The following is a 26653-nucleotide window of genomic DNA, read 5'->3' as shown; positions in this document are numbered from 1 at the left end:
TCTTGATTTATAATCTTAGCTCCTTGCCTTATTACGCTGGAATGACCTTGCAAAATGTACTTTACTTGTCTGAGCCTGAGTGTCTTCACCTATAGAGGGGCATGATATCCTCTTCACGGAAGATGAGGAGCATTTAAAGTCCTCTTTGCAGGGCGCCTGGGTGGCTCAGTCGGTTAAACGTCTGACTTTGGCTCAGGTCATGATCTCACGCTTTGTGGGTTTAAGCCCTGTATCGGGCTCTGTGCTGTGTGCAGCCTGCTTGAGATTGTCTCTCTCCCTCCCTCTCTGTGTCTACCCCCACTTGTGTGCTACAAATAAATAAACAAACTTGAAAAAAATAATAATCATTCTGATTTTATCCTTTAAAAAATTTTTGTAGGTCTGGGTCCAGTGATACGCAATGAGGCCATCAAATTGTTATTTTCGTATTGAGGAAAACAGAAGCTCTTTTGGATAATTCTTTTGCATTCCAGGCTTTCAGTGGAAACAAAAAGACACACACTGTAGACCATTAAGTACTTGTGAGACATGATTTTAGGATGCAACTCAATTATACAGTGATTACGAAGAGCCTGGGGGAAATATTTCCTTATCTGGGTAGTGACATTGACAGATTAAAGGTGCACAAATTCTAAATGCTGTTTGTTCCAGCCCTGTGTTCGATTGCAACAATGTGAGTGTCTTGCCTGTGTTGGTGGATTATTAACAGAGGTTATTGGTCTCCATGGCAAAATTATTGCTCTGCGCATAATCTCATTTATGGAGTGCAGGAAAAAAAAAAGGACTTCAGGTCAGGGAGAATGTATAAATGTCCATCGTCATCAAGGGTGTGCTACATCTGAGAAGCAGAAGCAACTCCAAGGACACAGCTCACAGGCTGATTTAGCTCTCAGCTCCAAAATACGGATTGAACTGGGGACATTTACAAGGACGCTCTGGCTGATAACTTTGAAGAGACCCCGTGAAGGAGGCGCTGAAGAGCCTTGTATCGCAGACCTGTATTGTGCTTCCCCAATATGTGCACGGGGGGCTGCGCCAAGTGCCTGGGGGGCACCCTCATCCCCCTCGCCTTGTTTGGCTTCCTGGCTAACATCCTGCTATTCTTCCCTGGAGGAAAAGTGATAGACAATAACGACCACCTTTCTGAAGAGGTCTGGTTTTTCGGAGGAATATTAGGAAGCGGGGTCTTGGTGAGTAGGGAAGCCTTAAAATCCCCCCAGAGAGTTCTGTCGAATCCTTTTAAAATTGGGTACTTTTGAACAAGAAGATATTTCATTGCTAACAAAAGCCCAAGCATTGCATGATGAAAAGTCAGTGTCTTAATGATTTCCCTTCTCCATTAGGACCTGACTAGAGCATGTCCACTAAATTTAATAAGTAATGAATTCCCAAGATTGGGCTGGCAGTTCTCATGGGTCAATCGAATTCCACGAACCAGACTGAGGGCTGCCAAATTTCTGTATTTAAAAAAAATTTTTTTCAATGTTTATTTAGTTTTGAGAGACAGAAACAGAGCACGAGTGGGGGAGGGGCAGAGATAGAGGGAGACACAGAATCTGAAGCCGGTTCCAGGCTCTGAGCTGTCAGCACAGAGCCCGGCGCAGGGCTCAAACTCACGAACCGTGAGATCATGACCTGAGCTGCCCAGGCGCCCCCTGATTTCTATATGCTAACAAGATAGTGCTGGGGGTTGTAGACACACACTTTCTGGCAAACTGATTGACTGAAAACCACCAAAAGAAGCAGGTGTTGGTGGATTCCTCTTCCGCTCATTCACTAATGATACATTTACCCCTTGTTTCCAGTAGAGGATGGGAACCTCCAATTTAGAGAGAGAGAGAGAGAGAGAGAGAGAGAGACTAGACTCACTTCTCAAAACGATTGCAGACAAGTTTCTTATCGCTATCCTAACCTACCACGTAAATGGAAACTCAGGGTGTCAGGTCCTGAAGTCTTGCCTCACTGAAGCTGCAATTAGGCCTCATGGAAACTAGACAGTAATACTCAGTTAATACTCCATCTACTGCACCAGCCATGCTCTGTAAGTTCTCGCCATACCCTTTTAGCCCCTGAGTCCCCCGCATCACGGACATAGCTCCACTCACAGCCAGGCAGGCACAGGCTCCCATTTCTCATGTCAGACCCAGTCTGAGGTGCTTCTCTTGCTGACAGATGATTTTCCCTGCGCTGGTGTTCTTGGGCCTGAAGAACAATGACTGCTGTGGATGCTGCGGCAACGAGAGCTGTGGGAAGCGATTCGCGGTAAGTTAACCCAGAAGGTGGCTGCCAGAATGAGTCCAGGGTGCACTGTCTTCTTGTGCTTGGCATGGTGGGGATGGGGATGAATCACGAGCCCCAGGCAGGACTCTGGAGGCAGCTGGCACATACCTAAATATGGATTTCTTGCTGGTGCAAAATAACAATAATAATGCAATTTTAAACACTAAAAAGCCCCGATACTTATAGGACATGAGTATCATCTTAGATTTTGTAAAGAGGCAGGGATGTCACAGCTAGATAACTGGAGTGGGGCCATGTAAAGAATGCAGGTGCCTGGGTGGCTCAGTCAGGTATCTGACTCTTGGTTTTGGCTCAGGTGATGATCTCACAGTTCATGGGATCAAGCCCTGAGACAGGCTCCATGCTGACAACGTGGAGAGTGCTTGGGATTCTTTCTCTCCCTCTCTCTGCACCCCACCCCCCAAATAAATTAATAGACTTATAAAAAAAAAAGAATGCCAGGCATGGAAGGCAGGAATGGGGGCTGTAAGTCTCCCCTCTGCCACTGAGAGGCCTTGAGATCGTGGGCAAGTCTTTTCCCTTCTCTGGCCTGCATTGTCTCATCTATAAAGGGAGTTAGGGCAGCATAAGGGCTGATAACAGCCCCTCCCCAACAGCCCTCTAAATTCCCCATCTACACTGCTGCCAGTTTCACTGCCTCCGTGCCCAGTACTTCCCCACTTCCGCCCAGACGTTGTTGACTCAGGACTTCTGTTTCCTTTCTTGTTTCGTGCAGTCAAGCATCTTTCAGTAGGTGAGCTAGAGAGATTAGGCATCACCACTCCAGCCTGGGAAGTGGGGTTGAGTCCCATCCCTGCACCTGGACGAGTCACTGTACTGCCCTCTGCCTCCCTCTGCTCATCTGTACAATGAAGATGTTGAACTAGATCAGAGTTTCCCAAGTATGGGACAGGCTCTGCTGGCAGTCAGGTGGGCTGTATCTTTCAATAGCACAGAAAGTTATTCCCTTGTCAATTCTCCTTCAGTCCTTTTGATTTTATCAAGAGAATATTCAATTTTGATTGGAAAGAGGTCTTTGCCATCCAAACCCTCATAATCCCCCTTTTTAACAAAGGGAGAACAAACGGGCACCTGGGTGGCTCGGTCAGTTAAGCGTCTGACTCTTGACTTCGGCTCAGGTCATGATCTCACAGTTGTGATATCTAGCCCCACATCAGGCTCTGCGCTGACAGTGCAGAGCCTGCTTTAGATTCTCTCTCTCTGCCCCTCCCCCACTCTCTCTCATGCACACTTCCTCTTTCTCTCAAGATAAACAAATAAAGTTTAAAAAGCAAAAAACAAAGGGGGAATAAGTTTCAGGCTCCAGGAACACAAGCAACAAGAACTAAAAGTTCGAAACTACTGCACTGTCTTTGCTAATGATTCTAGCTCTTCACTCCGAGCGGTGATATAAATGAATGCAACAGAGAGTTGTCTTAAAGAAAAATATCAAGAGCACGGGTACACTGATATGGCAAAAACAAAGAAGGTCAAACTGGAATTACTGGCTGGCTGATGAGTCAGGACGGTTCCTGCCCTCGTTGCCCCCCTGAAGTTCAACTGTCCTTCTAACAGGGTCATGAACCCCAAATGATGAATTACTCAAGCTTAACTTAACTTCTTAAAGGAAAACGTATAGCCATCTGTTCCCAAATAGAATCTTTTCTAACATTTTTTCCCCGTTATTATTTGCTCTTTTATTTAATCAAAAAATATTCACTGAGCACATATGAAGGGCTGAGGCTGGTATACTGTGCATACAATATGGTTTTCTGCGTGCAAAGATCATTCAAAGAGAATGTTCTTACCTTCTAAACACCATCACGAGTCCCAAGTAAGCACGGATCATTTTTTTGGGCATTGATTATTATAACATTTAAAATCATCATTTACAAAGAGATGTAAACATTAACCATGATTTATTTGATATAGTTGTATAACACGTGTTTTACACATGTATATCTTTATATAATTAATTATAAGGGAAATGAAGAATTATGTAACTCATTTGCCCTTTGAATGTAATCCTGTTATACCTTGTGGATTTTTGGAGAATAAGCTGAAGATGAGAATTTGAAAAAGAACTGGCAATTAAGAAACTGGATGAAAATTAAAAAAGAGTCATTGCTTAGAAACCTAACAGCTCATTCTCTGGTATTGAGTAGAAGGCTGAAGATTACCCAGTATTAAAACAAGGGTTTTGTTTGTTTACTTTTTGTTTTTAGGTTTATATATAACCACAGTGAAAAGTGAAATAATACTCAAAGTATTGTGCGAACCTTGTTTTTCAAATAGACTTAAACGAAGTCCAAAAGAAAGGGAGAAAAGTCATATTTTTACAAGCACAGTTGCATTAATAAAACCTGAAACATTTGGTCTGCCCAATTCAGGCTGTCTGTCTGAGCTCCCCAACCAACTCCCCCACCCACGAAGGATCTGCCCTTGGTGTGGGTTGAGGATGACTCCTCCAAATGACTGGCCGATAGTCCACAAGGGCAGTGCCCAGCAAAGGACCAGCTCTGCCAGACTGTCAGCCAAGACAACCAGCCACAGCCACCCTGGACCAGGGATGCAGGGACAGCCACCCTCTAGGTGGCCAGCAAAATTTCTTTCCTTTTCTTTTTTTTTTTCTTTTGTTTTGGTTCTTAATCAGTTGCCAGCTTTTGAAAGTAGAGATATTACGGAAGTATTTAGATATCCTACTTCTTTTTCAAAAAATAAAAAGATGAATGAACCGGATACTTGTGGGCCTGCATTTTGACACAATGATGGCCTACAGTGGGCATGGCGGAGTGTTTCCTATAGGGTCCTCCAAGGGTTCTTGAGTTCATGCCTCTGTTTCAGAGCTCTGTTTCCTTCATGTTCTCAGGCTCTGGAGCACCAAGCAATAATCATTTTTAAAGAAAGGAATCTAAAACATTTTGTCAGAGAAAAAGGAAAAGGCTGCAGCATACTTGGATTAGTACTATAATGCTGAAAATTCAAATTATTTTTCCAAAGGCTCACAGCATTCCCCGCCAGACATTTAAGGGACACTAGGCTTCTGCAGAACACTGTTTAAGAAATCCAGCTAGGTATAGGGGCGCCTGGGTGGCTCAGTCGGTTAAGCATCTGACTTCGGCTCAGGTCATGATCTCGCGGTCTGTGGGTTTGAGCCCCGCGTCAGGCTCTGTGCTGACAGCTCAGAGCCTGGAGCCTGTTTCAGATTCTGTGTCTCCCTCTTTCTCTGACCCTCCCCTGTTCATGCTCTCTCTCTGTCTCAAAAATAAATAAATGTTAAAAAAAAAAAAATAAGAAATCCAGCTAGGTACAAAGTCCTATGAGATGGAAACAAATTAGGCCAAGGGCTATGGGGCTAAATCCTGTCGCTGTTTCCACAGTCTTGCTCTCATTTGTTTCCTGGCCTCTCTGTCCTCTCTTCCTTGCTAAAGTCTTTCTGGAATACTTTTCAGAAGTCACTGCATCATTCTCTTCCCCTTCCCTGGCTGTAAAACCAGGATAATCAATAGATAGTAGAAGCAGGATACGGTGGTTGTACAGATAAAGCAAGACAATGAGCTGGAAAAAATCTTGAGATCACCTAACCAATATTTCATGGTGAAACTAGAAAATGGAGGCCAGCTCTCCTCTGAGGCCGAGCAAACTTGAAGCCCAGACTTGGGGGCTGCACTCTTTTAAATAAATTAAACTGTGGCTTAATTCAATCGGTGAAGCCTCTGACTTTGGCTCGGGTCATGATCTCATAGTTTGTGAGTTCAAGCTCCTTTTTGGGCTCTGTGCTGACAGCTCAGAGCCTGGAGCCTGCTTTGGATTCTGTGTCTCCCTCTCTCTCTACCCCTCCCCCTCCCACTTGCACTCTGTATCTTTGTCTTTCAAGAATAAATATTAAAAAAAATTTTTTTTAATAAATTAAGTTGAGAAAAGTGAGCCCTAGGGCAAAAACTATGAGAGGAAGGTGGCTTCTGAGGTGGGCTCTGAAAACCCAGATGGGGGATTTATTTTTGGGTCTCCACCCCCTTCCTCCCCTACAAGAGGTTCTCAGTGGCCTCCCAGCACTTTATCTGTGGCTGGTCAGGGTCTCCGGCACACTAATCCTTTAAAAAAAAAAAAACTCTCTCAGAATCCCTAGGATCTCTTTTAATTTCATCCACTCATTCATGTTAAGTCTGTACTTTAATAACAGCCTTTTGGGGACGCCTGGGTGGCTCAGTCGGTTAAGCGTCCAACTTCGGCTCAGGTCACGATCTCGCGGTCGGTGAGTTCGAGCCCCGCGTCGGGCTCTGTGCTGACAGCTCAGAGCCTGGAGCCTGTTTCAGATTCTGTGTCTCCCTCTCTGACCCTCCCCCATTCATGCTCTGTCTCTCTCTGTCTCAAAAATAAATAAACGTTAAAAAAAAAAATAACAGGTCTTTTGAAGACCTTGGCCTGGGGCGCCTGGGTGGCTCAGTCGGTTAAGTGTCCAACTTCAGCTCAGGTCACGATCTCGCGGTCCGTGGGTTCGAGCCCCACGTCGGGCTCTGTGCTGATGGCTCAGAGCCTGGAGCCTGCTTTGGATTCTGTGTCTCCCTCTCTCTCTGCCCCTCCCCCGTTCATGTTCTGTGTCTCTCTGTCTCAAAAATAAACATTAAAAAAAACCTGATATTTGAAGACCTTGGCCTTGACTCAAAGGAGTATCTAATAATGGGACTGAAGGGTAGATTGATAAAGGAGATATTAGGGGCAGGCCAACATTTCAGCATCCTCAACTCGTATCAGGTAGATAAAGGCCCACCCCACCCACAGGCAGGGCCAGATGGTTGACTGACGTTTCTCCAGGGAGGATCTTGATCATTTCTGATATCAGTCGATTCAATGTGGAGTCAGCACTTCTGCAGTGCCTGGCTCACCAGTGCCCCCTAGGGACACCTCCTGTGTGAGCACTTCTGAAGGGAACATTTCCTGAGGCCAAAAGCACTGACTCTTTTACCTCTGCATTCTTTGGTGTGACAGCCAGTGTGAGGGGAATTTAAGAAAGACAGTTCCTTTGGGGCGCCTGGGTGGCTCAGTCCGTTGAGCGGCCAACTTCGGCTCAGGTCATGATTTCACAGCTCATGGGATCGAACCCCGTGTTGGGCTCTGTGCTGACAGGTCAGAGCCTGGAGCCTGCTTCGGATTCTGTGTCTCCCTCTCTCTCTGTGCCCCTCCCACACTTATGCTCCCACGTGCTCTCTCTCTCTCTCTCTCTCTCTCCCCCACCCCCGTCAAAAAATAAATAAATAAACTTTAAAAAAAGAGAAGTAGGACAAAAAAGATTTCTAGGTATCCTATCGGTGAAGTACTGGGCATTATCTAATAGCCTACCCCACTTGGAGGTTATCTGATCCTGTGGAGATGTGTACTTTTGATTTCCTATTTACTATCAATTAGCCTATCTTTCATAATGATCTCCCTGAGCAGGTACTTATTTTTGAGCCTTATCTTATGGAAGAGGAAATGGAGGTCTTAGAAAGACTAACTTCCCAAGGTCATAAAGGAGAGAACCAAGACTCAGACCCAAATCAATATGTCTGTAACCCACGCCCTTGACCACTGCACAGTGGTGCCTCGCTTTACTATTTATTCATTTTGACTAGGGAAAGCATTGCCATAGTACAAAACCTACAAAGGGAGCCTCACATTCCTGACTCAAAAGTCTGGCAACTCCTCTCTCTAGAGGTTACCTCTGTTCCCAATTTTGTGTCTACTTACATAGATTTTTCCAGGCCTTTTGCCTATTTTTTTTAAGTGTTTATTTATTTATTTTGAGTAAAGAGAGAGACCACATGTGCGTGAGCAGGTGGGGGCAAGAGAGGGAGAGAGAGAATCCCAGGCAGGCTCCACACTTAGCACAGAGCCAAACACAGGGCTGGGCTAGATCTTGTGACCATGAGATCATGACCTGAGCTCAGATCAAAGATCAAGAGTCCAACCAACATTTAACCAACTGAGCCACCCAAGTACCCCCACTGTGCCTGTTTACTTTAACAACAATTTAGAATGTCTACCCTCGTGTATTCAACTTGAGCTCAATAACTTTTCTTTTAATATGAAAAATTTTTTACCATGAAACCCATGATATGGTTATCTTTAACATAACTAAAAGTTAGTGGTTTTAAGACTGATAATATGTCTGAGTAGTGAGTTTTATAATTTTTTAAAGACTTCTGAATGCGAAATTATTTAAAGCAAAGGGACATAAAGTATACCCTGCTTTGGGGCACCTGGGTGGCTAAGTCAGTTAAGCATCCGACTCCTGATTTCAGCTCAGGTCATGATCTCACAGTTCGTGAGTTCAAGCCTCGAATTGGTCTGTGTTGATGGTGCAGGAGCCTGCTTGGAATTCTCTCTCTCCCTCTCTGCCCCTCCCCCACTCATGCTCGCTCTCTGTCTCTCCCTCTCCCTCAAAATAAACAGACTTTAAAATTTTTTTATTTTTTTTTTAAAGTTAAAAAAAAAGTATACCTTGCTTCATATGGTTCATCCGTTTTGGAAAAGTGATGAAAAATCAGTTTGGGTCGTTTCTTTATTTTAACGGGAAGTGTTTCAAATTTGGATACAAAATCAGACCATGCCACCAGTAGATTTCTGAGGTTGTAACCTGATGCTGCATTTTCTTCAGATAGTTTTATCAAGAAGTAAAATATTATTGATTCAGTTGGGAGTCACTGTGCTCCTCTCTTCTATCATATTTCCCTCCTCCCTAAGAGTACCCAGAATCATAAATTCAGTGCACACTATATCCATACGTCTTTTAAACTTTTGCTACCAAAGATCAATTTTTCAAGTATTCTAGACTATACTGTCCAATATAGGACAGCCATTGTTCACATGGGGTTATTGAGCAGTGGAATGTGGCTGATCTAAATTAAGGTGTAGCATACGTATAAAATGCACACCAGATTTCACAGAATTACTACAAAAACTGTAAAGTATCTCATTAGTAATTTTCACATTGATTATATGTTGAAATAATAGTTTTTGAATATGTTGAGTTAAAGAGAACATATTATTAACATTATTCTCACTGGTGGTTTTTTTGTTTGTCTTGGTTTGTTTTTGTTTTTAGTTTTTAAATGGTAGTTACTGGAAAGTGTTAAATTACATACGTGGCTCTCATTACAATTCGCTGGACAGTACTGGCATAGAGGTGCTTACGATGGAGACTGCTTGCAAAGAGAAATACCATCTAACTGATATTTTTTACTAACCTGGTTTTTCATTTACGCAGACTTGCCTAACATGAAGAACGTGTGCATTTGTACTCACTTTCTGCATCTTTAAATATTTGCCCGCTAAAATGTTCCAGGAGTGCTAATCTAAAATCCTTTACTCAGCTCACACAGCAGGAATAGTGAGTCAGACTTCTCCTCTCACTACTCATCAGCAGATGTTGAAACCCTGGGTTGTTTTAGTTCAACCCTGGATTAAATGAGATAAGGCATCTAAGGTTCTCACTGAATGGAGCTATTTTTATTAGCTAAAAGGCGAGACGATTGCATTAAATGGTTTTTGGGATCTTTTGTACAAAAATTAATTATAAGCATATTTAACCATTGATTTAGTGGAAATCCTGGCTTTTGAAGACTTTTAACCAGTTTTAAGATACCTTTAAGAGACCTTTTCTTCACAGAATCTGCTTTTCATTGAGACAACCCAATCCATCACAAAGAACTGCACTGTCAACAAATGTTTTCAGACCATTCAGAGCCTCACTCTAAAATGAAAAAAGGTAACATGAGAAGAAACTGCCCTGAGCATAAGTTTTTAATTGCTGTACTAGAATGTTCTGGCCATTCCTAGAGTTACATCAGCTGTGTCTAACTGACCAGCAATTTTGTTGGAACATGGAGGTGGCCCAGAGACAGAGAACTAGGCAGATAAACTGTCACTAAGAATTGAAGCAGCATTTTCCAAAAGGTGTTCTTGTAAGAACTCACGGAAAAAAAGTTATAGGTTCCAATGAGACCAGGAAACTCTGCAAATCACCATATACACCCAAATATAAGGCTAAACTGAATATCAAACCATCTTTTATTTTTCCATAAAGAAGTTTTTTAAAAAGCTCTTTGAGGGGCGCCTGGGTGGCTCAGTTGGTTGAGTATCTGACTTCAGCTCAGATCATGATCACACAGTTCGTGGGTTCAAGCCCTGCTGACAGCTCAGAGCCTGGAGCCTGCTTCAGATTCTGTGTCCCCCTCTCTCTCTGTTCCTCTCCCGCTCAGGCTCTCTCTCTCTCTCTCTCTCTAAGTAAATAAACATTAAAAAAATTTTTTTAAGCTCTTTGACTGACATTAATATACAAACTTTGAATGATTGGCACATACTTTAATCACATTCTATAAAATTTTAATACATTGATTTTGAAATAAGTCTTTCCCCACTCATTTATTTTTAAATGTATTATTGCTTTTTTGACACCAGGTCTTTGCTACTACTAAAGATACCTTTTGAGCCAACAAGAGTTTCCCACAGCACATCTTCCCTTCCATTTAAGTTTGGATACAACATTTTTGTAGCCATGTATGATGCTGTCAGGGGAAAATTCACTCAGTCACAAATATCAATTCACGTCAGACAAAGACAGTATTTGAACACCTCTCTTTCAGGTGTATGTTAACGATCCCCACAACTGTCAACACTACGTATGCTCATTTAGAATGCCCTTTAAAAGGTTTGTTAACTGTAACATTCAGAACTAGAAATTGTGAGGCCAACTTTCCTAGAATAATTAATACATCAGTGTTCAGGAAAAAAAAAATTTTTTCTCTCCCCTAGAAAAAAATTTTTATACAATTCTATCAGCTAACATTACTTGGGTTGTTTCTGACCAATGTCTTCCCCCATGCGGTACTTGGTTGTTCAAAATAAAGTATTTGAGAAAGTGCCCTATTGTCTGATAGACAAAATAAGGACTCAACTCTGAGGCAATTTCCTCACTTATCAGTGATAACTTGGGAGCTAATAATTTTGCTTATATTCCAGCATACATAGTATATCCCCTTCTTGGAGGTTCAGTGACTTCAGCGTATCACAAAGATTTTTAGAAGTAAAACAGGAGTGAAGCCTATTTAACTTCATATAATCCAGAAATCTCCAAAACTGTTCACCTAGATATCCTTTGGAAAAGAGATGGCCTGTTCTAACTTGATAAATTGAACAAAATTTTCATTTACTTCTTACCTAGATTATGTTCAGTAATGTTACTAATGGTGAGAATGGATTTTGGCTACCCTAGACACAAAACTCAAAGGGAAAATGTCAAATAATGAGTAACATGAAACCATAGTCTTCGAAAACATCCAACAAGTAGTTATTTGGTGCCTTTGAAAAGGTGGGAAGAAGAAAAACCAAATACATGATGGCCAGGGTAAAGCAATGTCCTACCTATCTTCAAATAACTCATTGTCCATGACGGCAAGGAGCTTATGTTCCGGTTGGGGAAGACGGACATAAAAAGCTATGCATAAATGTCTTGTGGGCACTGTGCCATGACAGAAGTTTATATAGTCCAGGGTACTGGGGTAAGAGATGAAAGAGAGGGTGGTTAGTTTGACATAGGAAGTCAGATAAGACTTTATAAGGCACATGGGGCAGAGGTCAGTCTTGGAAAGTTGCACCAAAAATACGTTCACATATGATATGAAAACAAATACTCCATTATTTGTTAAAGTGGAACTCCATTATTACATAGATTCCAATTGTCCAGGCACTATCAGGTCCTCTCCACCCCCAAACCCATCCCTGCCCCGCCCCCTGCCCAAATATATTCTGTGATAAGATTGTTAGTAATACGCGGAAGGGAGAAGGGGAGCCCCTGACATTTAACTTAAGTTGTCATGTCTACCTTTCACAACAGACCTTGTAGGCAGGCCTTATCATGCCCATTTCATGCCAACTAGGCACCCCAGACCAGAAGACTTTTAAGATCACTTCCAATTCTAAGATTCTTTGATTCTGTAATAGACAGCCTTTCATATTAGTCCTGAGAAAGAGAGAGATCAGGAGGAGATTCTATTCTTAACGAGGTTAAAAACCATGGTTCAAAGGTATCAACCATAACTAGCACTTCAATCATCAATGAATAGGTAAAGAAAGATATGGGAATGGGGGAGAAGAAGGGGAAAAAAGATACCAAAATTCATTCTAGGAAACACCACAGGTCCCACCTACTGTGAAGACTGGCTCTTACCCCGTAACTTCCCTGGAGACACTATGCTCAACAACAGACTGGTTGGTTAGGTGTGCTGGGGGTAACCTCTGGAACACCTTAAGAACCCACCTGTCTCTCTCCTTCTCTTTCAGATGTTCACCTCCACAATATTTGCTGTGATTGGATTCTTGGGTGCTGGATACTCATTTGTCATCTCAGCCATCTCCATCAACAGGGGTCCTAAATGTCTCATGGACAATAGCACGTGGGGCTACCCCTTCCACGATGGGTAAGGTGCACCCTGTGATGTCCACGTGTCCCCACAAGGCAGGTAAATGGCCCAAGGGAGACCCTGCATCGGTCCTGTCACCTTCATTTGACTAGTGTCAGGCATGTTGCTCCTCTGAAGCAGAGCTAGAGAGGGGGTGGAGTGAAGTTGCCCAAGATCTCACTCTAATTGCTCTTTTTTTTTTTAATGTTTATTTGTTTTTGAGAGAAAGAGAGAGACAGAGAGGGACAGAGTGTGAGAAGGGAAGAGGCAAAGAGAGAGACACAGAATCAGAAGCAGGCTCTAGGCTCTGAGCTGTTAGCACAGAGCCCGATGCAGGGCTCGAACCCACGAACCATGAGATCATGACCTGAGCCAAAGTTGGACGCTTAACCAGTTGAGCCACCCAGGGGCTCTTTTAATTGCTCTTTTGACAGACACCAGGAGAAATAACCAAGAGGGGGTGTTTCAGCTGGCCTGAGTGTCATTACTGACACCCCGACATTTATGAGCAGAGACATGAGGCAACTAATAATATTAATTAACAGAAAGTGGTGGCTTCCATTGAAAATCTTATAATAGAAAACAAGAATGATTACTCACTAACAGGGCTCAAAGGCTCCCTAGATCGTCTATGAGTAGACTATCTTTTAAGGTGCAAATTTATGGAAAATGACATTGAGAATATTGTAGATTCTTCACGAGACTTAATATTAATAGAACTGGTTAAAATAACACTGCATGTTGTCATGGAACTCTGTAGCTGATAAAGAACTCCCCCCCGCCAACAAATTTATAATTTAATCCCCACAACAACCGCAAGCGGTAGTTATACCCTGCCAAGGCAGGCTTAATAATTTTGGCTTGCTCAAAGTCGCACAGCTGGTTAAGGGCAGAGGCAGGGCTCAAACTCCTACCTTCCAACTTTTGAGTTCTAGTATCTTTAAAAAAAAAACATTTCTTTACAGTTTGTTTATTTTTCAGGGAGACAGAACGTGATCTGGAGAGGGGCAAACACAGAATCTAAAGCTGGTTCCAGGCTCCACAGAGCCCAATGTGGGCTCGAACTCACGAATCATGAGATCATGACCTGAGCTGAAGTCAGACACTTAGCCGGCTAAGCCACCCAGGCGCCCTTGAGTTCTAGTGTCTTTAGACTACACACCCTTCTGCCCATAGACTATACCGTGCACCACAGTAGACAGTAGCCATATGTAGCTGTTCAAACTTAAATTCATTCAAATGAAATAAAGTTAAAATTCCTCAATCACACTATCAGTATTTCAAGTATCAGCAGCCACATGTGTCTAGTTGCAACTGCATTGACCCTCACCGATACAGGACATTACCACTGTCACAGACAGTCTATGAGACAGTGCTGCACCAGCCTCTGACCTCCAGGAGGGCTTGGACCATTTCTGCTTTGTTCATTACCACCTGGCACAGTGACTGACACATCTAGGCAGTCAGGAAATGTGGTTGTGAGGTGCCCCTACACTGGACGATGGGACCGTGCCTAAAGAAATCCGTAGGACACCAATTTATTAACTCTACATGTTCATTTACAACGAGAGTCTAAAGAACTTCAAAAGCAGGTTTTAGATGAGGAGACAGAGGGTACTGGTTCTGTTATGATACAGCTCACAAGAGTTTCATGTAAAGTATCATCCCTACTTCTAAAGTTAAACAGGAGGGGGCGCCTGGGTGGCTCAGTCGGTTAAGCATCCGACTTCGGCTCAGGTCGTGATCTCGCGGTCCGTGGGTTTGAGCCCCGCGTCGGGCTCTGTGCTGACAGCTCAGAGCCTGGAGCCTGCTTCAGATTCTGTGTCTCCCTCTCTCTCTGACCCTCTCCCATTCATGCTCTGTCTCTGTCTCAAAAATAAATAAACATTAAAAAAAATTAAAAAAAAATAAAGTTAAACAGGAGTACAGGCCTCTAGTATCCCCATCACATGCAGGGATTCCCAAAGGCAATGGTTGTACTGTGCCCCCTTACCTTGCAGAGGACTGCTGGGGCCCCGCTGCCGTGGGGTTAGCCTACATGAGCATAGAAATCAGACACCAGATCCATTTCCTGAGGTTCTTCCCCTGAGAGTTTATGAAACTACAGATTATGTCTCTTTCTAAGGACCCTTCTCCTATTATTTCCATCAACAACAGAAGCGCAGTATTAAACATGCTTTTGTATTTACTGTTATGTGAATGATACTACCCTTGGCGAACTCAAAATCAATTAGAATGAATCTATGTCCAAAACAAAGGACGGAGAAAGGAAACACAACACTTGCCCAGTAACGCCCCAAGGCAGTACAATAAATAGCGTTAGACCCTAACACCCTCCCTGGCACACCCGCTCCCTGCTTGGGATGGAATGGGATCCATACCCAAGGTCAGGAGAGTGACAGCTGGTCTGTGGGCCACTACAGGAAATGCCAGCGTGGGGGAAGGACAGGAAACAACTTTTCAAAGTCCTCTGTCCTTCTGGTGAAGCAAGTTTTCATGCACATCATAGCCCTTTACTGCACATTACTCCGTGATAGATGCTTTCACACATGGCATCGGATCTTCTCACAACAACTAACCCATTCATTAACTTGTATCAGATCAGAGAGGTTTAATAGTACAAACAGAACAGAATAAACTTTGCAGGTAAGCAGGCACATTTCAGAATTCTCCACCCTCCTCTGTTCATGGTAAGGCTTTGATAATTCTTTGACAGGAGAGAGGTTTGAGTGCCACCATATCTGCATAGTGGCTTCAAACTATCATGGGATCAAATATCGCTGTGTAGGGGTTTATTACAAAACCATGTAGCCTACGCTTTCCAGGTGATCGATAGGCTATTTAAGAGTGATTTTGACTATTTGTGGTTTGGTTTTGTTTTTTTCTCCTCACGCCCTGACTTTGGAATTTAATCCCACAGAAGGTGTAAGTCCTCTCTCTGTACAAGGCGTAAAATATGCCAAGATTGGCACAGGATAAGGCTCTCAGGAGGGGGGGATCTAGGTGGAATGTGTCACATGGCATCCTCTCTGCCACCTGGCAGGCTCCTGTCAGCATTCCATTGTCTCCTACATCCTGTGTCCTATCTTCTCAGGCAAGAACTCACATTCCTTTATGACCTTATCTCCCACAGCAGCTCCAACCCTTCCCTCGGACTGCAGGGGCTCAGCTTGAATTTTTATAACAGTAATCGAACCTCGGTTGCTTGGTGTTTTTCCGTTAATAAAGTGCTTTCACCCACATGTTTCATTTGATCCTGACAGAAAACTTGTGGGATTATTAACTCTCCTTCAGAGGGAAGATAGCTTTCTTTTTTCTTTCTTTTTCTTTCTTTCTTTCTTTCTTTCTTTCTTTCTTTCTTTCTTTCTTTCTTTCCTTTCTTTCTTTGCTTTTCTTTCTCTTTCTTTGTTTCTTTGTTTCTTTCTTTCTTTCTTTCTTTTTCTTTCTTTGCTTTTCTTTCTTTTTCTTTCTTTCTTTCTTTCTCTTTCTTTTCTTTCTTTTCCTTCCTTCCTTCCTTCCTTCCTTCCTTCCTTCCTTCCTTCCTTCCTTCTGTTTATTTATTTTGAGAGAGAGAGAACCAGCAGGGGAGGGGCAGAGAGAGAGGGGGACAGAGGATCCAAAGTGGGCTCTGTGCTGACAGCAGAGAACCCACTGCGGGGCTCAAACTCACGAACTGAGAGATCATGACCTGGGCCAAAGATGGACACTCAACCGACTGAGCCACCCAGGCACCCCATAAATGCTGTTTCCTAATGACTGAAGCTCAGATCCAATTTTTCAGAGTCTAAGTCACAGTGGCTTTTCTAGAACATAAGTGATATTGATTTGCACTCTCTACTTTTTGTGTCGATTATAGACTCCGTGTGGCATAGCTCAGGGTCTCTGCTTCCGTGGACTCTTCTTGTCCACGGGATCCCAGTGCATAAACACTGACGTGGTTGTTATAGCTACAAATCTAACACATGCACAATTACTAGTGAGGCACAAGTATTAATCACTTGTATGAGCCTGAAGATAAGGACCTAGGACAGTTGTCACTCTTTCCTTATTACCAAATGGCAGTGGCAGCCACTACCACTGCTTCTTTTCTTTTCTCTTTTATTTTTTTTCTTTTCTTTTTTCTTTCTCCCTTCCTCTTTCTTTCTTTCTTTCTTTCTTTCTTTCTTTCTTTCTTTCTTTCTCATTCCTTCTTTTTTATTTCTTTCCTTTCCCCCCTCCCCCCGCCTCTCTCTTTCTCTTTCTTTTCCCTTTCTTCCTCCTACTATTCCTCCTCCTCCTTCTCCTTCTCAGTGTTTAGGGGCTAAATGTTTCTGCACACATTATCTCACTTCATCTTCTTAATAAAACTGAGAATTCTTATCCCTCCAGTAGAAAAATGAAACTCAGAAAGATTAATTTGCCCAGGGCTCCACAGCTAGTAACTAGCAGAAGGAGCATTTGAAAAAGCAAACACACACTTGGCCAGTACCCTACTTTGTACTGAAGCCTGTCCCAAACGTGAAGCAGACAAGGATGGATGTGGCCCCTGCCCCAGCGAGCGCAGGGCTAGTTAGAGCAACAACACAGGTCACACCCTCACAATGCAGAAAGGGACGAAATGGAGGAGTGCAAGGGAAACTTCTCTGAGGAGGTGACATGGGCTGGTTTGGGGACATGGGCAAAGGTGTGCCTTCCAGATAGGAGAAGCATATTTCAGGCAGACAGAAGAGGAGGACTTGAGACAACCATGAAAAGGCCCAACACGCTCAGAGAATGTCTGTTCACTGCAAGCCTGAAGCTCGGGGTGAATGTGGGGGAGAGCAACAGAAGGGGACACCACCTGAGGACGTGGTTGACAGGTAGGCCAGAACTTTGGGACCTCAGGGACCAGCAGAGGACTTCAAGCAGGACATGCCACCGCCACCTGGGATTTCTAGGACAATTGTGATGTAGAGGATGAGGACATGCTCAGTAAGAAGAGACAAAAGTCGGAGATTGGAGTAATAATCCTGATAAGGTTATCACCAGCGAGGCAGTGGAACTGGGCTCCAAAAGACACAGATTTCAGAGATCTGAGATGGAATCATCAGGATTAGGTGTGAGGAAATAGGGGGCAGGTTATTGAGTTGGACTCCAAGATTTCCAGCTTGGGGCACAAAATTCAGGGCTCCTCAATGCCATAGGAATAGCCTAGGTTGGGTTTGTTTGTTTGTTTGTTTGTTTTTCCCTCAGAAATGTTTGTTGGCAATCTTGTTAAAAGAGCAAAGACAGTTGGGGTGCCTGGGTGGCACAGTCGGTTAAGCATCCGACTTCAGCCAGGTCACGATCTCGCAGTCCGTGAGTTCGAGCCCCGCGTTAGGCTCTGGGCTGATGGCTCAGAGCCTGGAGCCTGTTTCCGATTCTGTGTCTCCCTCTCTCTCTGCCCCTTCCCCGTTCATGCTCTGTCTCTCTCTGTCCCAAAAATAAATAAACGTTGGAAAAAAAAAAAAGAGCAAAGACAGTTAACTTTCTCTGTCCTGAGAACCATACTAAAGAGGCCTCCTAGAAGGAAAAAGAAACCTAGGACATTTTGAGATACACCCTCTTGCCTTCCTTTGAAGTAGGACCTCCTCCCATCCAAGGTCTTCCTTTCTAAGACAATTGGCTACCTTTACCTTGACCCTGAGCTGCTGAAAGGGAAGCAGCTGGCACAAGGCATGGGGACAGCCACAGAAGGGAGAACCAGAGGAAAGGCCAAGGACGATAGCAGTGGGGGAGGGACAAGGGACACGGCCAAGCACAGCACTCCCCCCTCTGGCTGTAACTCTGCCTGCTGCCTGGGGAAGGTGAGGTGTGGTGAGCTCTTTCACACCAAAACACAGAAGTGAGTACAATAAATGTTCTGCCTGGACTTTCGGTTTAGACCATCTGCATTTGTACTTCAGAGATTGCTCATCAGCAAGGAACCCCGTAAGCTGCTCTTGAACACATTCCCTAGAGCTGAAAGCCACACTAACAGGGGGATGCGGGCTTGCCCCCCGGGGTTTCCAGCTTTCAGGAAGCACGAAACACTCATGGATGTCAAGCAGCTTCGCTCTTCGCCTGACTGGACTTAGGGACCAGTCACACCCCTGCCACATACCAGTGGGGTCATCGTGGGCAATGCATTGACCTCTCAGCTCTTCCTCTGTCAGATGGGGTAACAGCATGCTCTACGTCACAGACTGAGGCAAGAATGAAAGAACACGATGCACAGAAAGCCTTTGGCACAATTACTGCCACATGCTGTTTGCTAAACATTCAGCCTTATTATTCATTTTTGTGAATATAACTCATTACCGTGAACAGATTACGCATTAGAGCTTTCTGAAACGTTATGTGTTCATAACGATTTTTGTGATTTAATTCCTATCTTTTCATCCAGTCACATGAAGGCTCAAAGAGACTATTCCCTTTATCATGGTACAGGTAAACCTTAATTGACAAGCTATTATAAATACGTTGTATAAATCAAATGTAATAAATAAGTCATATTTCAAATATACTGAAGGGATATAATCACTCAACATAGGGAGTTCGTGTAATGATTAAGAACATTAGCTGTGGAGTCAGACAGACCGAAGGCCAAATCCAGGCACTTCCGTTCACTTGCCTCAACCTCTTAATCTGTGTATATGTTCGTTCGTTCCGTGAGTGTTTTGTGGAGGCTCTACTCTATGCAAGGCCTCGTTCAAGTAAAAGAACACCTCCTTGTGGGATTCAGAAAGATGATGTAAAGCACATGGGCAGGACCGGTACGTGACAGTTGCCGTTATTTACAGATCACTCCCTGTGCTGGAACTGGGGACGGTGTTAGGAGACACGTCTCTGTCCACATGGGCATACAGCCCTGGAAAGAAAAACAGGAAAATGGACAGACGGTGATAGCACAGGGTCCTAGGTGCTCTTCCAGAGGAAACACAGAAAGCTGGGAGGCACAGAAAGGCTACCAACGTCAGCTGAGGGCAGGAGGAGGATCGGGGAGTTTGTCCCAGGGGATGTGACCCCAGAACAAGCCAGGCAGAGTGGGCCAGGCAAAGCATTCGGGAGCCCCTCTTCTTTCCGTCAACTGCCTCTGTTGCTTTCAAGAGGTGAGTCTCATGAAACCCATGGCTTTCTATATGGATGTGGCGGGATTACTACAGCTCAGATGGAAATACCCTTCACAATAATGGGATGCTTTAAAACTCCAGTCAAGTGGATTTAAACTGCCTCAGCTCTCCTTGCTTCACAGAATGTGGAAACATGATTTTCTCCACAAAAAATTAGGGTCCACTGTCTCGTGGGGTTGGGGAGTTGGCCACAACAATCACTGCCAACATCTTGGGGAGTCTCAGGGCCTGAGAATCTGGGAGGAGAGAAGAAGGGTCTGGAATGCGTATTTATGGTGGTTTGTGGGGGATGAGGTGGGTGGAACTGAGAGGATTTCTTTCTCCAGGTGCCCAAACTCCACCCTTACTTCCAAGGCTCCCCCGTGAGCATTTCACCAATTTCGCCACCAGGAGGTGCTGTCATCCCATCTCTGCACAAACTCTTGCAGAGGGAAAAAAACTCAGGATGGCCAATTGCTTCATCTTAGAATCCTTTCTTTATAAAATGTGCCTGGAAAATACTGTGTCTTCACGACTTTCTATAGTCAAGTTTGAAAACTGTAAAGACAGACAGGACTACATCGAAAAATGCGGAACAGAAAGTTGAGTGTTTACAAGTAATTACAATAAAAGGAAGTTTTCCACAATGGTACATAACATACAGTACATGATCTTTGTGAATCTTCACAATTGTGAGGTTGTTCTCAGCCCATTTTACAGATGAAGAACTGATGCTATGGGGGTGGGGGGAAGTAACTTGCATGAGGAATACACAGAGAGTAAGATGAATGCTTGGATTCAAACCCAGGTTCAACTCAATCCAAAATACCAGTCTCTTTCCTTTAGACCACACTGCTCAGGTTAAGTAAAATAATAAAAATACTAGCATTTACTGAGCACTTACTATATGTTAGGCACTGTCCTAAGCACGTCACTAGTGTTAGTTCAGGTAATTGTCACAACAACCCTACAATTTAATGATATTATTCCCACTTTACAGATGAGTACACAAGTCACACAGTTAATGAGCAGCTATGGAAAAGTGAATCAAGGCTCCAAACAATGCAGTGTTTTACTTTTAAATCAAGAGCAAAATGCTCCTTCTTTCCTTTATTCCTTGTGCTCTATTAAACTCCAGGGTATCTGCCATCATTCCAAAGATTTTTGAAAATCTTAATATGGAATGTATTTAAAATGAGCACTGATGCACTGGGGAATTTGTCAGAAACAGGAGTAGATGTTAATTTAGTAGCCAGAAGGAGTTTCCCATGGAGTCCTTGAAAGGATAGAGGATACATAAAGGCAGAGGTAGAGACCAATTTGTGGCTCTAAGAATGTGAGAAAAAATTATAGTAATCCACAGCATTTATCCACTTTTACTCTTGTTTTTGTCTGAAAGACAATAGGTTTCCCATTTCTCCTTCAAGACACAATGCCCTTTATATTGTAGTAAACTCCTAATATATATATATTTTTATAAAATATTGCAGTTTCTCCTGTTTCAAAATTTTATAAACTACGTATTAAGGCGGCAGGTTATTTTTTTTAATTAATTAAATCTTTTTGCATGCGGAATCCCTACATGTTAACAAAAATACAGTTGAGCAAAATTCGCAATTTGGCTAGAATTAGGCCTTCAAACATTAAGCTCTTCCCTTTAAGTGTCCCTTTGACATAACTGTACTTTACAAGGCCACTAGACTTGACAGATAATTTTGTCAAAAGCCCAAATGGTCCCTAACAACAACTGGAAGGATAATGGCCATGAACATTTGTAAGAGTCTACTCCCAGGGTATCTTCATTTTCCCAGTCCCCTCATAGATACTGGATTTACCCATCCTTTTGGTCCCCTCACAAAAATCACTCTGTCACTTAGTACCTATGCAACCTAGGGGTAAGCCACTTAACCTCTCTGTGCCTCAATGCCCTTATTTGTGAAATGGAAGGTTCCTCATTAGGTTTCTATGAGAAGGGTCTCATAAGGCTTCTATGCGGAAAAAAATGAGTTGATATGTGTACAACATTTAGAGCAGAGTCTGGCACATAGTATATATTTAATAAAAATGTTAGATGTTGTTTTTAAAATTATTATTATGGGATAGGTTTCCTTTTTTAAAATTTTTTCTCTTTTTAAATTTAATAGAGATAGAGCGTGTGTGTGAATGGGGGAGAGGGGCAGAGGGAGAGAGAGAATCATAAGCAGGCTCCACGCTCAGCTCAGAGCCCAAGTGGGGCTTGATCCAATGACCCTGGGATCATGACCTGAGCCAAATCAAGAATCAGATGCTCAACCAACTGAGCCACCCAGGTGCTCCATTATGGGACCTTTCTCTTATGGAGCTTATGTTTGGGATGGAAAGTATTGCAAAAGAAAAATCATTATGGTGTCTTTGTAGCCCAGCGTATTGCATATGTTTTACAAATGTCTCCTTTCTCCTCCATATTTTGGACAGGGATTACCTCAATGATGAGGCGTTATGGAGCAAGTGCCGGCAGCCTGCCGATGTGGTTCCCTGGCATCTGACCCTCTTCTCCATCCTGCTGGTCATAGGCGGAGTCCAGATGCTTCTCTGTGCCATCCAGGTGGTCAACGGCCTCCTGGGGACCCTGTGCGGAGACTGCCAGTGTTGCAGCTGTTGTGGGGTGAGTTGAGGTCCTGGTCCTTTCTCTTTGGCATGCTCAGGAGGCCAGGGTAGGCCACCAGCACTAATGGGGAGAGGGTGGAGACAGCAGTAGCTGCAGAAAACCAGGCTGGAAAGGCCAGGCAGCCCTCTCTACCAGCTCAGGGGAATGGTAACACTGTGTGGCTGACCCAGGCTGACGTGGACCAAAGTTCTCAGTCTCAGACCCAGTTGACCACAATCCTGCAGGCAGAGGACTCTAAAAACACGTAGAAGTTTACAATAATGTTTATTATTATTTATACGAAGACCCCCAGGAATTGGGCATTTGTCATACACATGTATTGTCAATAACATGTCATGGTCTGGCCCAAAACATTCTCACTATTCCCTAAATAGATCTAGACAGTGGATGGAAGTTGCCAAGAAATACATGGAACACATGTCAGGGCATTTTCTTTTCCCCGGAAAAGAACAGAACATACCAATGCAAAACCTAACACTGGATGAGATTTCTGATATAGAAGAGAGAAGTGGTTCTCACACAGGGCGGGAAAAAAAGGAAATCACTGAGGATTTAGTCTCCAAGTATGATTATAAATTATCACCGATATAAAAAGTAAAAATAAACGTATGGCCTGCAAGACTGTGATTATTTCAACTAGTGACCAAACCAGATCAGGCAATTGTTCAGACACACACAGACTTATTTAAAAACACAAACTGACATATGAGGAAAAATTAAACAGAACTTGAGAGTCCCATAATTGAGGAACTATGTAAATAAATATATACTGTGACCTATCTATTTAATACAATATTATGTCCAAATTTTATTTTATTCTTTTTTTTTTTAGTTTATTTATTTATTTCAAGAGAGAGACAGAACATGCATGTGGGGGAGGGGCAAAGAGAGAGGGAGAGGGAGAATCCCAAGCCAGCTCCACACTGTCAGCACAGAGCCCCATGCGGGGCTCAAACTCACAGACTGTGAGATCACGACCTGAACCGAAAACAAGAGTCAGACGCTTAACTGACTAAGCCAGCCAGGCGCCCCAGTTATGCCCAAATTTTAAATGTTTCCAATAATTTTCTTTAAATTTCTAACAAGCATTATATGTACACAGGTCAAAAATTAAGTCTGTGTATCAGAAACATACAGCAGTATTCAGTTGGAAAGCCTGCCCTGTCTTCTACCTACCCAGTTCCTCTCGGTCTCTACCTGATTTCTTCTATATCCTCTCAGAGTTTCTTCGTTATTGTTTTTATTCACCCTCCCTGAAAAAGATTTTTAAAACTGTAATAATACTGAAAATGCTTATGAGATAGTGTTATTTAAAAAGAGCAAGATACAGAGGCGCCTGGCTGGTTTGGAAGGGCATGTGACTCTTGATCTTAAAGAATTGTGGGTTCAAGCCCCACACTGGGTATAGAGATTACTTAAAACTAAAATCTTTAAAAAAAATAAAAATAAAAAAAGCTAGATAAAAAAAGTATACAAATAAACAACCATGTAAATAAGAAAAAAACACTATGAATTGAAAAGAAACCTAGAGGAAATCCAACCCAAATATTAAATGATGGGTAAGAAGGAAATGACTTATTTCCTTCCTTCTAGCTTATATTATTCAAAAAAAGGTTTAACAATCATAAATTTTAAAATATACAAAATATAAATAAAAAGGTCCCCAAAATTAACTGTAAAATGCATGTATTACAAATAAATTTCACTGAGTATTGGGTCTTTTGTTCTGTAAATTTTCAGTTCTATCATGTTGTATTTAAATTTTTTGGTCTTTAAACACAAATGAGAAGAAAAGAAAACTACCAGTGAGTAATCCATCAAAATGATTTTTATGATAGAAGTGAAGACTATTGAACATCTAAATCTTATGGGTCATCCAAAATGAATTCATGCTTGCTAAATCATCTCATTTCAAACACTTTCATTATTTCCTTTTCTGACACAGAAGAGAATCATGTATTTAATTAGGAAGCAAGTTTTCATTGCAAGATTTATTAGAAATATAGCTGCCCTTTACATAGAAAATAGTAGTTTATTAAATTTGAGGATTATCTATAAATTTAAAAAATATGTCCATAGGTGCCAGTACATTGACTTTTTTCAGTGAGTGTCATCTGTACAAACACTATATTTTAACAATTTTAACAAGTAAATCACTTGATAGTCAAAAGACAGTAGATGGACTCCATAGCTGTCAGTGCATGTGAATCGGAGAATCAGAAGGTGAATATACACCTCCTGAATACCCCTCCCTCCCTTCCTCCCTTCCTTCCTTTCTCTCTCTCTCCCTCCCTTCCTTCCTTCCTTCCTTCCTCCCTCCCTCCCTCCTCTATTCCTTCTTCCTTCCTTCCTTCTTTCCTTCCTTCCTTCTTTCTCTCTTCCTTCCTTCTTTCCTTCCTTCCTTGCTTCATCCCTCCCTCCCTTCCTCTATTCCTTCTTCCTTCCTTCCTTCCTTCCTTCTTTCTTTCTCTCTTCCTTCCTTCTTTCCTTCCTTCTTTCTTTCTCTCTTCCTTCTCTCCTTCCTTCCTTCCTTCCTCCCTCCCTCCCTTCCTCTATTCCTTCCTTCCTTTCTTCTTTCCTTCCTTCCTTCCTCCCTTCCTCCCTTCCTTCCTTCCTTCCTTCCCTTCCTCCCTTCCTTCCCTTCCTTCCCTTCCTTTCCCTTCCTTCTTCTCCAACTTTTTATTTGAAAAACTTCAACTGTACATAAAATTTAAAGGAACAGTAAAATGAACACCTGTATAATTTCACCTAGATCCACAAACTGTTCATATTTGCTTGCTCTCTCTTTCTGAACCACTGGAAAGCCATTTGCAGGCATGAAGAACCTTCACTACCAGATATTTCAGTGCACACGAGAGCTGCATTTTTTAACGATCAGTCTGCTGAGGATTCCTTTCTTGCTGGCAGCTTGCCTCTCGTACAGCTGGTCAGCATCCCCTGCAGCGAGCGTCCCACTGTGGGGGGACTTGGGCTCACGGCCTAGTTCCACAACCTCCTAGCTGAGTGACCCCAGCAAGCTTCCTAACTTCTCAAGTCTTAGTTACCCCAACTGCCTCTTGCCGAGCTTTTACGGAAAGCGTGCAGATCCATCCGTTCAAGCAGAAAGTATTTATTGAGAGATTTCTGAGCCTGGCACAGTCCTTAAATGAGGTAATAGATGGAAACGTGCCTTAAATACAAGCTATGAGATCGGGGTTGAGTGCCAGCTGTGCAGTTTTGGCAAAGTCAGCTGCACGCAACTGTTTCTTTGTCTGCAAAATGCAGTTTTTAAATCTATTTCCTAAGGTTGCTGAGTCTAACACAGGGTGATAAATATGCATCGACATCAACGGCCAGAAGGCTCAGGCCATTGTACTGATTGTTCTTTACTAAGGTATGAAAATTGGTGAGGCAGTGCAGCTTCAAGGAAAGGGCACAGTCTCTGGGATCAACCTGCCTGGGTTCAAATCCAGGCTCCTCTACTTCTTTGTTGTGGCTTTGGATACTCACTGAAGCTCTCTGCACCTCTTATCAAAAACTTTTTTGGGGCGCCTGGGTGGCTCAGTTGGTTAAGCGGCCGACTTCGGCTCAGGTCACGATCTCGCAGTCCGTGAATTCGAGCCCCGCGTCGGGCTCTGTGCTGACAGCTCGGAGCCTGGAGCCTGCTTTGGATTCTGTGTCTCCCTCTCTCTCTGCCCCTCCCCCGCTCATGCTCTGTCTCTCTCTGTGTCTCAAAAATAAACATTTTCAAAAATAATAATAAATGGTACAAAATAAATTGAAGCCTCACCTCTTATAACCTAAAAACAGGTAAGTGACAGATTAAAGCTCTGAAATAGGAAAGTATTGAAAATATTCAATAGGTAACTAATACCGGGTAGGAATAATCAGGACGAAGGTGGGGGGGGGGGGTGGGGAGGGGAGGAGAGAAGAAAGCAAAAACAAAACAAAAAAAGAATGACGTCATAATTAACTTTTCTACCTTCTAGGGAGATGGACCAGTTTAAATCTCCTTGGTGAGCTGTTCTAACTCGACGGCAGTTGGGACTTTACACTAAACTCATTCTTCTTTCTGGGGTTGGCACTCCCCATCTGCTTCCCTGACAAAGTTTAGGGACAGCGGAACTATCCTTTCCACTTTCCAAGACAGCTTAGCTCACGGCTTAGCTCAACTTAGATGTTTATGCTATTTTCAAATAAGAAATAGTTTGGCCACTTCA

The 26653-nt window shown here is 43.0% G+C and overlaps 1 protein-coding gene across 1 annotated transcript; it reads left to right on the top strand.

The window, feature by feature from the left end:
• The first annotated feature begins 741 nt into the window (after positions 1 to 741).
• On the top strand, positions 742 to 26653 carry TM4SF4 (transmembrane 4 L six family member 4). The gene is made up of 5 exons (XM_015072520.3): positions 742 to 1190; positions 2173 to 2262; positions 12601 to 12737; positions 22262 to 22451; positions 26423 to 26653. Exons 1-5 carry the CDS (start codon positions 1017 to 1019, stop codon positions 26438 to 26440), a joined length of 609 nt encoding a protein of 202 aa, XP_014928006.1. The 5' UTR covers positions 742 to 1016; the 3' UTR covers positions 26441 to 26653.

Source organism: Acinonyx jubatus, chromosome C2 (genome assembly GCF_027475565.1).
Source record: "Acinonyx jubatus isolate Ajub_Pintada_27869175 chromosome C2, VMU_Ajub_asm_v1.0, whole genome shotgun sequence".
Lineage (NCBI taxonomy): Eukaryota > Metazoa > Chordata > Mammalia > Carnivora > Felidae > Acinonyx > Acinonyx jubatus.
This window is presented reverse-complemented; position numbering and strand designations above follow the sequence as displayed.

Bases quoted from the DNA above. Each gene is read 5' to 3' on its own strand.
- TM4SF4 (XM_015072520.3), top strand. From the start codon at position 1,017: ATGTGCACGGGGGGCTGCGCCAAGTGCCTGGGGGGCACCCTCATCCCC. The intron at 2,263-12,600 runs GTAAGTTAACCC...CTTCTCTTTCAG, and splicing joins GCTGTGGGAAGCGATTCGCG to ATGTTCACCTCCACAATATT. The intron at 12,738-22,261 runs GTAAGGTGCACC...TATTTTGGACAG, and splicing joins GGCTACCCCTTCCACGATGG to GGATTACCTCAATGATGAGG.